At 50.0% G+C, this 12,565-nt stretch overlaps 1 protein-coding gene across 1 annotated transcript; it reads right to left on the minus strand.

Moving 5' to 3' along the window:
* Positions 1-459: 459 nt before the first annotated feature.
* On the minus strand, positions 460-12,023 carry CMPK2 (cytidine/uridine monophosphate kinase 2; the record flags this gene model as incomplete). Its single annotated transcript, XM_080711318.1, has 5 exons — positions 460-577; positions 1,960-2,190; positions 7,073-7,274; positions 9,767-9,881; positions 11,367-12,023. The coding sequence occupies 5 exons, from the start codon at positions 12,021-12,023 to the stop codon at positions 460-462; spliced, it is 1,323 nt and encodes a 440-aa protein (XP_080567444.1).
* Positions 12,024-12,565: the final 542 nt, after the last annotated feature.

The following is a 12,565-nucleotide window of genomic DNA, read 5'->3' on the forward strand; positions in this document are numbered from 1 at the left end:
GGGAATTGGAGCTGAAAGAGACGGTGTGGGAAAGTTACCATAAAGCGCCACCAGATTTGGAAGAAGCCATGACTGGCCTGGTGTGGGAGAAAGTGCAGGGCTCTCTGCTGATCTGGAAGGTTCTCCTGGCTGCTTCGGTACACGTGATGCTTTCTGGGGAAGACAAATCTCCTAGTGGTTTGGTAGCAATGGAGTTTAAAACATGTCCCGATAATATGTTTAATGTGCAAAGCAATCGCCGGCCACTGGCTGGAGCACAGACAGTCTCTAGCTGGGCATGTCCATCAGTGGGAACAACACAATGGCCGAGGCGAAACCGAAAAGGCCATCTCCAGTGTTCAGCCACATAATAAGTGTAGGCAACAGAAATCTAGGGAAGCTTCATAACAAATGGCGGGCTTGGATGAATCAAAGGACATCCTTCTGGGAGGATGTGGCACTGGGCCGGAACAACCACCATTAGTAACAAGCGCTTCGGATCTGGCGTAAAACTGTCTGCAAAACCTCTTCTCTGGAGGGGCTGGCATCGACCATGTGACAGCCAGGATTCTCCATCCGCTGGTAGGACACCTCCACCCTGGGGACAGGCGGAAGGAAAAGAATGAGTACACTTCCTTACATAAGGAGCAATCACCTTCCCGCCAAGCTGGTTTTCCCACCACAACATAAAAGACATGAAGCCAGGGCCCACGGTATTTATCTCTGCTCCCCATCCCAGCTACCATGGCTCACAGAAGACATTTAATGCATTTTTGTTTAATATACGACATGTTAGTAGCATCTAACTAGCTTTTAAGAACTAGCATTTTGTGAATACCTATCATCCACTAAATATTAGCATTTGCCCATTTCTTCTTAATTCTCAAGGTGACTGAAGGAGAACTTCTATCATGCCCATGTTGCAGGAAAAGCAACTGAAATTCAACGAGGTGAGTTAATAGGCCAATGGCAAATTTCTCCCCAGTCTATTCTCCAAATGATTTTAGAGGAGCCAGAGACCTAGACAGAGGTCTGGTTTCCACGTCAGCATCTTCTAATACTTCAGCGTTCAGTAGAAATGATCGCCAGCCTCCTTCCTGTGAGCCAGATACGGCTCACACAGGTGTGGCTACTGCCTGTTTTGCCACCTACACGCATGAAGATGCGTGTTCTCCCTGTGCCTTCATCCTGTCCTTTGTAAAAGGCAGACTGAAATACTACTCTCCTTATGGGTTTGTAAAGAGGCTTCACTGAATTAACTCCAGTAAATCGCCTAACGCGATATCTTTATACGTCTTTAGACTGTGACGTTTCTACAAGATGAAGATGCTATCGTTGTCTATTGGTATAAATCACTCGGGTTTGGCTTCTGGAGCCAGCTCTGTAAACTGAGCTATAAGGCCACACAAGCTTCCTTCCAGACTTCCGAGACCGTGCGCATAACTTTCTAATCAAAACAAACACACTGTCGCATAAGTCAATAAGATCTTGACTTTAATTCAGTTTTACTACTTAATAGCTATGGGAATTCAGACTAATCACTTAATCCTTTGAGCCTTAGTTTTGTAAACTGGTGGAGTATGGCCACGTGTTCCTTGCAAGGGCGTCCTAGGGTTGCAGGGCGGCAAAAGTAAACCCTCTAATGCACAGCAAGCACCTCGGCAGTAAAAGCTACTCTGAGTTCATCATCCGGTGCTCTGTGCCCCGTTACATGATTGGAGAAACTGAGGCACAGCAGCACCGTCTTACCCAGGTTCATGCTGTCCCTGGCACAGGATCAGAGGTAGGCTCTGGCCCCTAGTCCCTACGCAGTCACTGTAAACCAGCAGTGCTGTAATCCCGTGGTTACAAGGCCGCTGGTAGGAGCTGAACTGGCTCAGGGGCCCTTTGCCTCTTGCATTTGAAACAGGACAGCAAAGGCATTCCCTCCGTCTGCCTCCCCTCAGGGGCCCTCATCTCCCACTGCCTTGGGACACCTACTTCTGACGAAAGATGTTGTTGGCCTCAAGCTCAGCCTCTTCCCTGGTCCGCTCCAGGCCCCGGCTCTGCAGCCTCTGCAGCCTCTCCTCTGGACTCACAGTGAGCAGCAGGACCAGGTTGGGCTTGAGCAGGTCCTTGGGCCACTGGTACACAGGGTGGTGGGCTGGGGGCAGGTGCTGCACACCCCCACCCACCTCGGCGATGCCGTAGGCGGCCGTGCTGTGCCAGAACCTGAGAGAGAAGCAGAAATGAGTTCTCTTCACTGGAAGAAGCCCGAGTAGCATCTGGGGGTCGACGGAGGAAGAACAGGTACCAGGGATGGCTCTGCACAAGGTCTTCCAATGTGACACACCCAGGGAAACAAGACTGGATCTCATCAAAACATGAGGCAGTGCTTAAAAAGTCAAAGTGCACAGCAGCAGCAATGAGCGGGCTCTGCACCAAGGCACGCTTACTCCATTACTGTGAGCATACTGAGAGTTTAGACCGTCACATCCTCTTGGCCGGTGGCACTCTTTCCTCTCTGCAAACACGATGATGAGGGACCGCAGAGCTGCTCTTTTGTGCTTAGTGCTGTCTGCCATGGGCAAACAAAATCTGGCCAGCCCACGGCAGTTTCTATATTATTTCAAAATTGAACTTGCCCTTGAAATCCACATTTAAAGAACCCAGGGCTAGAAGACCTCTTCTCCTGCCTCAAATCTCCAGCCCTCTGATGTATATCAGTCTCAGACAGGGAGACAAATCTTGGCATCTAAATTACATCCGCCATCTGTCTCTACACACACCATCTTCACCGATGATACAGGGAGAAGACAGAGGCCAATACCTTCATTTTAAAATTACTATTTAAATTTTATTAGGATAGGGAGATACTGGGGATTGAATCCAGGGTTATTCTACCTCCAAACTCCACCCGAGCCCTTTTTATTTTCTTTATATTTTGAAACAGGGTCTTGCTGAGTTGCTGAACCCGGTCTCAGACCTGTGATCGTCCTGTCTCAGTCTCCCAAATACTAGGATTACAAGTGTAACCCACCACACTTGGCAAAAAGTCTTCTTTGTTGTGGAAAGAGTTTCGCTCATAATGTTTAAAGTTATCCAGGCGTGGTGGCGCACGCTTGTAATTCCAGCACTTGGGAGGCTGAGATAGGAGGATCTGGGTTTGAGGCCTGCCTCAGCTACTTAGTGAGGCCTCCCACAACTTAGTGAGACCCTGTTTCCAAATAAAGAATGAAAAATAGAGCTGGAGGTGTAGCTCAGAGGTAGAATGCCCCTGGGTTCTATCCCCAGCACCACACACACACACACACACACACACACACACACACACGAATGTTTCAAGTCAACAGAGGTGACTAAATCATTCCCTTAGCCACAGTCCCCAAGGCCGTTTACATTTTCCAACCAGAAGAAGATATTTTCTAAAAAGGATTTCATTAAAACCTCTAATCATGAAGGAACCCACCCAGGCAACACAGCACCCGCTCTTTTTTCTTCCTCCAACAAGGTGCTGCAGTCTCTTTACAGAACCAAATTACAGACAATTCACAAACCCAAAGCGAGATGGAGGAAAGAATGAAAGGCCTGTTTTCTATAGAATTCTCTCACAGACAAGCCTGCAGCTCTTGTTAAAAAAGCACACCCTTTGACTATTAACGGCAGGCCCTTCCCTCGGGGTCGTGTTTTCTCTCCGACCACCAGGGAAACCGCATCAGTAGAAATCCAATGCACTTTGCTGATACATTATACATGGCTTTTAGGATCACACATTGTGTTTCCATGCAGTTTTCTTCAGAGCATTTTCACATGTACCAGCTCACTGGGTTTGCAGCACACACCTGCACCGCAAGCTGGGAAGGGATGGAGATATGCTGGTCTCCCAGACCAGGAGACAGGAGAGAGAGGGTCCACAAAGGGCAGAGTGTTGCTTTAGGATGTAGGGGTGACCAGAGGAACAGGACACCTCCTGAAGTCACAGCCTGCTGGAAAAAGATGAGTCTTTTCTCTCTAAGTAAAGAGGACTGTCTAAAAGAAAAATGTCATCGAATATGGTAGCACCGGGCACGTTAATAATAGGACAAAAATATAACCCAGGCAAAAGGGTCCCACAAAAGATTAAAGCTTCTCCCTCTTCTCAGTTCCTTGTAGGCCTCCTCGTACCTGGCCAACTTTGAAGCAACTATTGTTTCATTGCTCAGGTTAAAACTACCTGCTGGCCATTCACTCTTTTCTCTTCAAACCATCTGGGTGATCTCACTATAAAGATTTAGCACAGAAGGGGAAGGGACATAGTTTCCTCTTATATGCCCAAACTAGGGAACATAGAGGATACCAGTGGGACTCCAGGTAATGGAGGGGAAATACCAGCAAAGCTTGAATGAAAAGATAGGGGAGGAGGAAGACTGAACTTGATTAATGAGGGTCTACATCTGAATATGTGTAAAATTATGAATATGGCATGGTTACCCTGGACAATCATTGGTGGGAGGAGGGAAGGGAAAACAGGGGCGGGGGGGGGCACCAAGTATAGTTTAAATGTATACCATTTATGTTCAATAAAAAAAGAAAATTTCAGATAAACCAGAAAGTATAGTGAAAAGATATGAACTTAAGAATGAAGAAGAAATTCTGTTTCTGGATATGGAAGGTAGCCTTTAATTAACCAGCTTCCCACCATAAACCAACGGAAAGGCTGGGAGAATTAAAGACAGTCAGCACTGAAGGTCCACCAGGCTGAGGTTCAGGGAATTCACAAACCGCCTCTGGGAAGAGGAGGCTGGAAACTGTTTTCACTACTTTAGAAACTTTTGGGCAAAACCTACTAATGCTGAGTAAACTTGAACCCCGTATGCCTGCAAGTCTGTTCCTGGGAATCTTTACTACAGAACTGCCTACATGTGAGCACTGAGGTGAGCCAATGCGAGTTCAGAACACAGACCAACCTCAGAAACAAGACGTGGTATAAAAAAGAGTCAGATGCAAATATGTGCCATGCATATGGTAGCAAGCAACGGGCAGCTCAAAAGCAGGCGGAACTAAGACATACTGATGGCCATCAGGACAGTGACTACTCCCCGGAGGAGAGGGCAGTGGCCAGGTGAAGAAGTTGGTTTATGCAGCGCAGCAAGGCTTTTATTCTTGGTCAGGGTACAGGTCACCTGGATGTATTCACTTCTTGAAGTTCCTCATGATTTACATGTATCAACAATGAATACTCTTCTAAGTAGGCACCATGCTTAAGTGTGATGGCTTCCCTTTACGAAAAGAAGCGAAAGTCCACAGAGTCAAATGAACACTTGAGCACTGTTAAGAAATAACCCCGTTGCCATCGAAGCCTTTCCAGACTCCTCAGCCTCGCACTCCTCTCTACGCATCGCAGGACGCTTCTCACCCTTTCACGTCTCCAGACTTTGCCGTAGTATTCTGTCGTATGGTTCTAAGGAAGACCTTCCTGTAGCCTGGTTGTTCTCATTGAACGCTATGGCTTTCCTAATTTATGCACGCCGATGCATTCCGTTTGTTTAGACTGCTGTACGGCACTCCGTTTTATAAACGTGCCAGTATTTACCCTCTCACCTCCTGATGAACATTCGGTGCTTTAAACCTCTCAAGAGTGTGAGGGAAGCCGACACTGACTGTGGGCGGAAGCAGCCCTTCCTTCTACTACAGCTCCTGGATTTCCTGTGCAAGTCACGCGCCGGCCTCTGCCTCTGGCCAGCCCGCCTGGGTGTCCCGTAGCACCTGTGTTTCCTCTAGCCTAGGTTAAAAACGTTCATTAGTCTTCATCAACCTCATGGGGGCGACCTGGAGCCCCACTGTGGTTGTAATTCCTACATTCTACAGTGCAAGGATTTTGAGCTCAGTCTAGCTTGCTCTTCCCTGTGTCCATTTGCTTTGCTTTTGAAACAATGTCTTAGAGTAGAATGTGTGTGTGTGTGTGTGTGTGTGTGTGTGTGTGTGTGTGTGTGTGTGGACTGGAGGTGGGACGCAGGGGCTTTTCTACCTCCAGGCTATGCTCCCATACCTATTTTATACTTTATTTGGAAGCAAGGTCTCACTAAATTGCTGAGAGCCTCACTCAGTAGCTGAGGCTGGCTTTGAACCTGTGCCATCCTCCTGTCTCAGCCTCCCAAACGCTGAGATTACAAGCGTGCACCATCCACTGGCTTAGAGTGGAATTTTTAAAACATATGTTCGGGGATGTCACTCCCTTAGCTGAAATTTCCAATGGCTCCTCACAGCATTTTGAATCAAATATATTCTTCCCTGCAGCCTATGAGACCTACTGACCTGCCGCCTACTTTTTCTTCCTTCCCCTAGAAAGCAGCCCACATCTACTGTGTTTGCAAGACCCTGGCCTTCTTCTAGCCCTCCAATCTGTCAGCTCCTTTCTGTCTCCAGCTTTGCTTGTGCCAAGTCCCTCTCTCCACAATCCTTCCTGGGTCTCTAGAATTCTCTACCTGGTCTTTTTGATCCGTGCACCACGATGGCTTCTCTAAGCTAGACAGCCCCTTCTAGCATATTACCTTGATTTACTCTCTTCTTAGTACTTGCATTCTATATTACTCTTCTGTGTCTTTGCTCAATTGCTCACTGTCTTCTCCCTCAACTGGCCCCCTTGCCCCACAGAAACTGGATGTTGTCTGTCTCATTTAAATTGAAGCCTTTGAGTTGAGTATCTTCAGCTCATATCAGGTACCCAGTAAATCTTTGCTGAATAAGTCAATGAACCACTAAAAATCCAGACTGGAGAAGCAGAGACTTTCTTTAGTACTATTTCAAGCTCAGTCATTTTGGCAAGTTATTCAATTTTTCTAAATTCTATGTTCCTTACCAGTAAATTAGGGAGGATACTGAACATCCACCTACCCAAGTTAGTGTTCCAGATATTAATATAATATGTGCAGTGGTCTTGCAAAATGCCAGAAACCTGTGTAAGGTAATTAATAAATCACAAACATCATTTCTATTATTATTATAATGCAATTTCACTTGATACACACAATTATGTACTTGCATACACACACACGCGCGCGTACACACACACGCGCGCACACACACTTTAAGTGTCAGGGAGATAATGCCTGATTCCAGGCACCTTTACACCCACCTGTCCACTATCACAGGAGACTTGGTGGATTCCTTAGCTATTTCAGAAGCCACAAGATAATTGCCCAGAGAGTAAAAAGCTCTTCTAATAATAGTTGGTTCCTCATCAAAGATTTTCCTCCACTGTCCGATGCAAGAGGGTGGTGACTGCAGGCGCACAGCTTGGAGAGACTCTGAAACCGACCGGGTCACTGTGGTCTTCCCTGCAGGTCACACACAAAAGAAAGCATTTTATCTGCCACCCCAGAGTACACCAGAAGCTCATATTAACTAGGAAAGGGCAAAGAAAGTCTTTCAATCTGCAATTCAAAGAAGGTGCTTAAATAATGGGATTTTTGATGGTACCGGAGATTGAAGCCAGGAACATTCTCCCCTCAAGCCACACCCCTAGCCCTATTTTTTATTCTTTATTTTGAAACAGGGTCTCACCATGTTGCAGGGGGCCTCACTAAGTGGCTGAGGCTGGCTGCGAACCTTCCATCCCCGTCTCAGCCTTCCAAGTACGGGGATTATATGTGTGTGCCACCACACCCAAATAATAATAGGATTTTTAATAGAAAGTTGCAGATGAAGAGGAACTTGGGATTTCTCTGTTTGGTATTTGTTTACTTGGAAGGAGAGTCAAACAGTCCTCTTATTTGCAACCTAATGATAAACTCTGGTGTCAGGACTCCAGATACCACAGGGACTTTTATCACAGGCCCACACACTTCCTCTCCCTTACCACGTCCCCACCCACTGGACCGTCTTTCCTTTGACACCACCTATAACCGATCCCTCTTTGAAAAGTAACCTCGGTAGCATGGCATCCCTGTGACTCTCCTGGTCCCTTCTCCCTTCCTCCCTCCCACTTCTACTCAGCCCCAGTCTGCACTCCACCCTGACCCTGTCTGCTGCTCCGGCTCTGTTGCATTTGACTGTGAGCTGCTGCCTCTGACTTTGGGCATCTGGTTCCTCCTCCACGGTAAGGTGCAGCTGGCCTTCATTTCCTCATTCTCCCTTGTGCAGCCTCAGGAGCCGCCGTGGTCTCATCGGCCACTTCTCTGCAGCCATGTCGTACACCTGGGCTGCTGCCGGGAGCACAGGGTGGGTAGTGATCAGGATGCCACAACTCTAGGACACTCTTTGCTCGCTTCTTTGAGCTCTGGATGTTTAATGTTTTTGTCCCATCACACTTAACACTGAACGTCCCAAAACATTACTGCTGTTTATGTCCTTTATTTTTCCCTCCTTGGGTTGTCAAGATGGAGTCTAAGGGTAGCCACCATTTGTCAGGTTTTTTTTAGTAGCTAGACACGCAATGCTTCTAATTCTCCCAGGGACCCTACAAAATCTGTTTGATCATCCAACACATGGAGAAACTAGCACTGGAAAAAGTAACAAATTGACCCAATCTGGTCCTGCTGATGGGGCTGGACCCAAGACATACCATGGCAAGTGGAATGGTTCTGTTCCCCAGTCTTGTGCCTTCTTTGTGAGTTTTAAATGTGCACATGCATACAGGCATTGAGAGTAAATGTCTGTATCTTACGGAGCCCCGCAAAATCTACATTAGCTCTGGGCACAGTGTAAATGGTCTATAAAATGAGCCAGCTGACAGACCGGCGCTGTGAAAATTCTCTCTGGCTAAAATTCAAAACTATGACGGGCCCATGGCACAGGTGACGCACTGCAGCGACAAGAACAGGTCATCTAAATTCCAGAGAGCCCCTGCTCCCCTGCCCAAGCACTCAGATCAGCCAGGACGGTCCACACAAGCACTAGCCTCTCCTCTGGGCCAGTCCACCTACGGGTGACGCTAAGGCCTCTCACACAGGAACTGCCTTTTACATTATTAAAAACACGTTTGCACTCTGGGAGTTGACGCAGGAAGAAGTATCTCTGACCACACCCTATGAGACTATGTTCTGCAGGACCAGCACTCCTGGCCATCCCTCCTGCCTGGGGGCAAGGGTTCTCCCTCTGGCCTGTCTGGTTTCTGTGCGACTTGTCCAGCATATTTTGAAATCTCTTTTGCAGCTCAGAAGCCTTTTACCCCCCCACCCCGTCACACACTCATTATTCCACATTTGACTCCAAGATGGGGCCCCTGGATTGCCTGCCATTTCTGGATATACCAGGCTGATCAATCTCCATATTACACAAGGTAATAAGTTTGATTAAAATCGTTTCTTACTCATATATTATCTGCACCGCTTCATTTGTATCACGTGCAATCCTTGACCAAGACTATTTTTAAACTCTAATGTAATTTCATTTCGTCCATATTCCTAGCTTATCTCAATAAATCATTGTTTGCATGGAGAGAAGAGCACCGATTAACTTTCTAACATGTGTACTTTTGAAATGTTTGCTCTTCACATGATTACATTTAAAACCTTAGTAAACACTAAAATAAACCAAAAATCCCAGAAAGTCTCTGCACCTATTCCTGGCCATTTCTCCTCTCTGGGCCTGTCCTAAGCTCATCCCCTGCCAGGTTCCCTCTGTTCTTAATCTTATACTTTGTGCCCGCATCCTGGGGAGGCCAGAGTTAGCGCCCTTCCAGTGTTGGGCAGTAGAGCACAGCACCTGCTCACACAACTGAGGCACGGACGAGGCTCTGGAGTAAGTTTCGTTTTGCAAGAAATTATTTCTAAATTGCAAATGGTCAGTTGATGCCATTGCCTACAACCTCAAAACAATAGCCTCTTACCCGTGGCATCCAGTCCTTCCATGACAATGATGGGGAATTTTCCTCTCTGGATCTCCCGTGGGCACTGGTCAACCAGGTCAAGCACGGCCTGTGCTTCGGGAATAAAGGGTGTACACTGCAAAACAAGATTCACCGTCAACAGGAAAGCATTATGCAACGGTAACAAAAACTAAAACTGGGCACCACACCAGGCACACGGAATTCCTAGTACTTAGCAGCTGGGGCAGGCTGGCTTCCTTAATTTTATAACAAGCAGCCCAGACTCAAAAAGGCCACAACTGTCCTGATCACAGTCTGCATGGGTCCTGATCTATAGAGAAGGCCAGGGAGATACCCCACTGAGGGCAGTGGAACAGTCACAGTGGAACCAAACATCCCGCTTGGAATAGCGTGCCGCAGGTGGGAGATGATGAGCTACCTGTGAGCCCTACCCAGAGAGCTCGTGTCTGCATCACGCCCTCCCCTACCTTTTCAGAGGGTTGAGAAAAACGTCAACACTAGCATTGAAGGTATCCTGAGCGTTCAAAGCTCCTGGCTGTGCTTGACCTCATTCCCGGGTCACAGCACCTCGGGATGAGGCCCATTTCCTTATTTATTTATGCACTTCCTCTGAGCGTGCTTTAGAAACAGTAAGTTGTCCACTCTCCATGACAGCTCTGTAAAAGTAGTCATTTATTTATTTATTTATTTATTTATTTATTTATTTATTTATGGTGGCACTGGGGTTCCTGGAAGCCCTTCTACCTCCGGGCTACACTCCCAGACCTATTTTATATTTTTATTTGGAAACAGAGTCTATTAAGTCAGCGAAGCTGGCTTCGAACCTGTGCGATCCTCCTGTCTTGGCCTCCCAAACGCTGGGATTACAAGTGTGCGCCACGCCGGGCCAGTATTCCTATTTATTAGTCTCATCTTCAGAACTGAAGAAACCAAGGCAAAGAGTGTTGCAGAAACTTGCATAAACCAACGTAATTAATAACTCCTTAAGATTGCATTCAGCCCCAAGTGACTGACCTAGCACTCTTAACCTCTACAGCCCTGCCCCATAATCCTGTAAAACATCCCAGATCCACAGGGCAGCCACAGGGCAGCGGGCCTGAGTGTGAGGAGAAAGAATCCTAAATCTTCTGCAGGTCAGCTATGAGTCATGGGTTTCCTTAATCAGCCTAACAACCCTGCAAAACAAACAGCTTCCCCGAGGGAAAAGAAAGAACGCCCAGAGCAGCACAGTGGCGCTCAAAGTCCACAGGCAGGAAGGACCGTGGCCCAGGTTTCCCACACCCCCAGAGCCGTGTGCTTCTCCCTACACCCCAAGATCCCTAAGTGCAGGCCACCACCAAGCAAAATTCCTTCCTGCTGGCATTGCCCCATCCCCGCGACCCCCATACTCGTTCTAATGTTAGCGCTTTCAACACAAAGTTCCAGCAAGCCTGGCACTGCAAGGTGTTGGGCGATGTTCCATACCAGGTTGGAAGTTCCTAGTCTTGAAGGAGCCCCGGCGCTTCACTGGCAGCTTTGTGAAGCGGATAAACAAACCACCCGGAAAAGAGAACTCTGTACCCGGGTCCCTCTGCGCACCCTGAAAGGCAAGAACTCTTACCGCCTCCAAAACTTCCCTGGCGGCATCCCGGTTCGGGAAGACCACGGAGCTGGCCAGGTCCGGCACCAGGGGGTGCAGCGGGGGCTCCGGCGCGGGCAGGACGGGTGCACGGCCCACCTGCAGCTGCCTGCCTCCCTGCAGCGCCCACTCTCGCCGCCACAAGGTGCCCTGCGGGTCCTCCTCGAACTCGCCCAGGTGCAGGTGCGCGGCCTCGGGGCCCGAGCCCAGCAGCTCCAGCAGCGCGCTCCGGGTGTCGGCGCCGCCGCCAGGGTCGCGCAGGAGGAAGCCCTGCTGAGCGTCCCCGGCCCGGCCCGGGCGGTAGCACAGCAGCCGGCGCAGCTGGCACCGCTGGAAGGGGCCGCGGCGCAGCTCCTGCTGCAGGCGCCGGTGCAGCCGCGCGGCGCGGACGCGGGCCCCGCAGTCCCCGGGGGCGGCCGCCCGCACGCTCAGCGAGAAGCTGCGGCCCGGGGGCCCCAGCAGCGCGGCCAGGCGGGGGTCGGAGCGCGCGGCCGGGGCGTCCGCGGCGCCCAGGGCGAAGTGCGCCAGCGTGCAGTCCCGCAGCTCCAGCGCGAAGCGCAGCGGCGGAGCCATGGCCCGGGCGCAGGCCCCGCGCCCCGCCTGCAGCAGCCGCGCGCACGGGCGGCGGGCGAAGGCCATGGGCACCCCTGCCACTCCCCCGCGCCCCGCCAGGAAAACGAAAGTGGCAGCGCGGCGGGAGGAGGCGCCGGCGGGGTCGGAGGCGCCGGAGCCGGGCAGGCCTCCCCTCCCGCCGCGGCCAGCAGCCGGCGCCCAGGAGCGCTCCCCGGCCTCCTCTCCCCGCGCAGGCTCGGGGCCCCCAGGCCTCGCCTGGCACCTGAGCTGCAGCGCTCGGGCCCGTCATCTGGGTAGCAGGACCCCCCAGCTTGGAACTATTTCTTCTCTGTTGCTCGTACCCAGTGCCTGCGAGGGGGGCAGTGGGGACCCACAGAGTGGGCACTGGCTCCATTATGGCTGCTTCCCTCGCCTGGCCCCTGAGGCTTTGCAGGAGCCTCCGTGTGCACATTGGAATGCCACCCCTGCCCCCAGGTCTGGCCTGGGAAGCGCTGTCCAGATGGGCACCTTGAAATCGCCGGGGCATTCTACCTCCGAGCTACACCTCCAGCCCTATTTCTTTTATTCTTTTTTTTTTTTTGAAACAGGGTCTCACTGAGTTGCAAAGG

The sequence above is a fragment of the Muscardinus avellanarius genome (genome assembly GCF_963383645.1).
Source record: "Muscardinus avellanarius genome assembly, chromosome: 15".
NCBI classification, from domain to species: Eukaryota; Metazoa; Chordata; class Mammalia; order Rodentia; family Gliridae; genus Muscardinus; species Muscardinus avellanarius.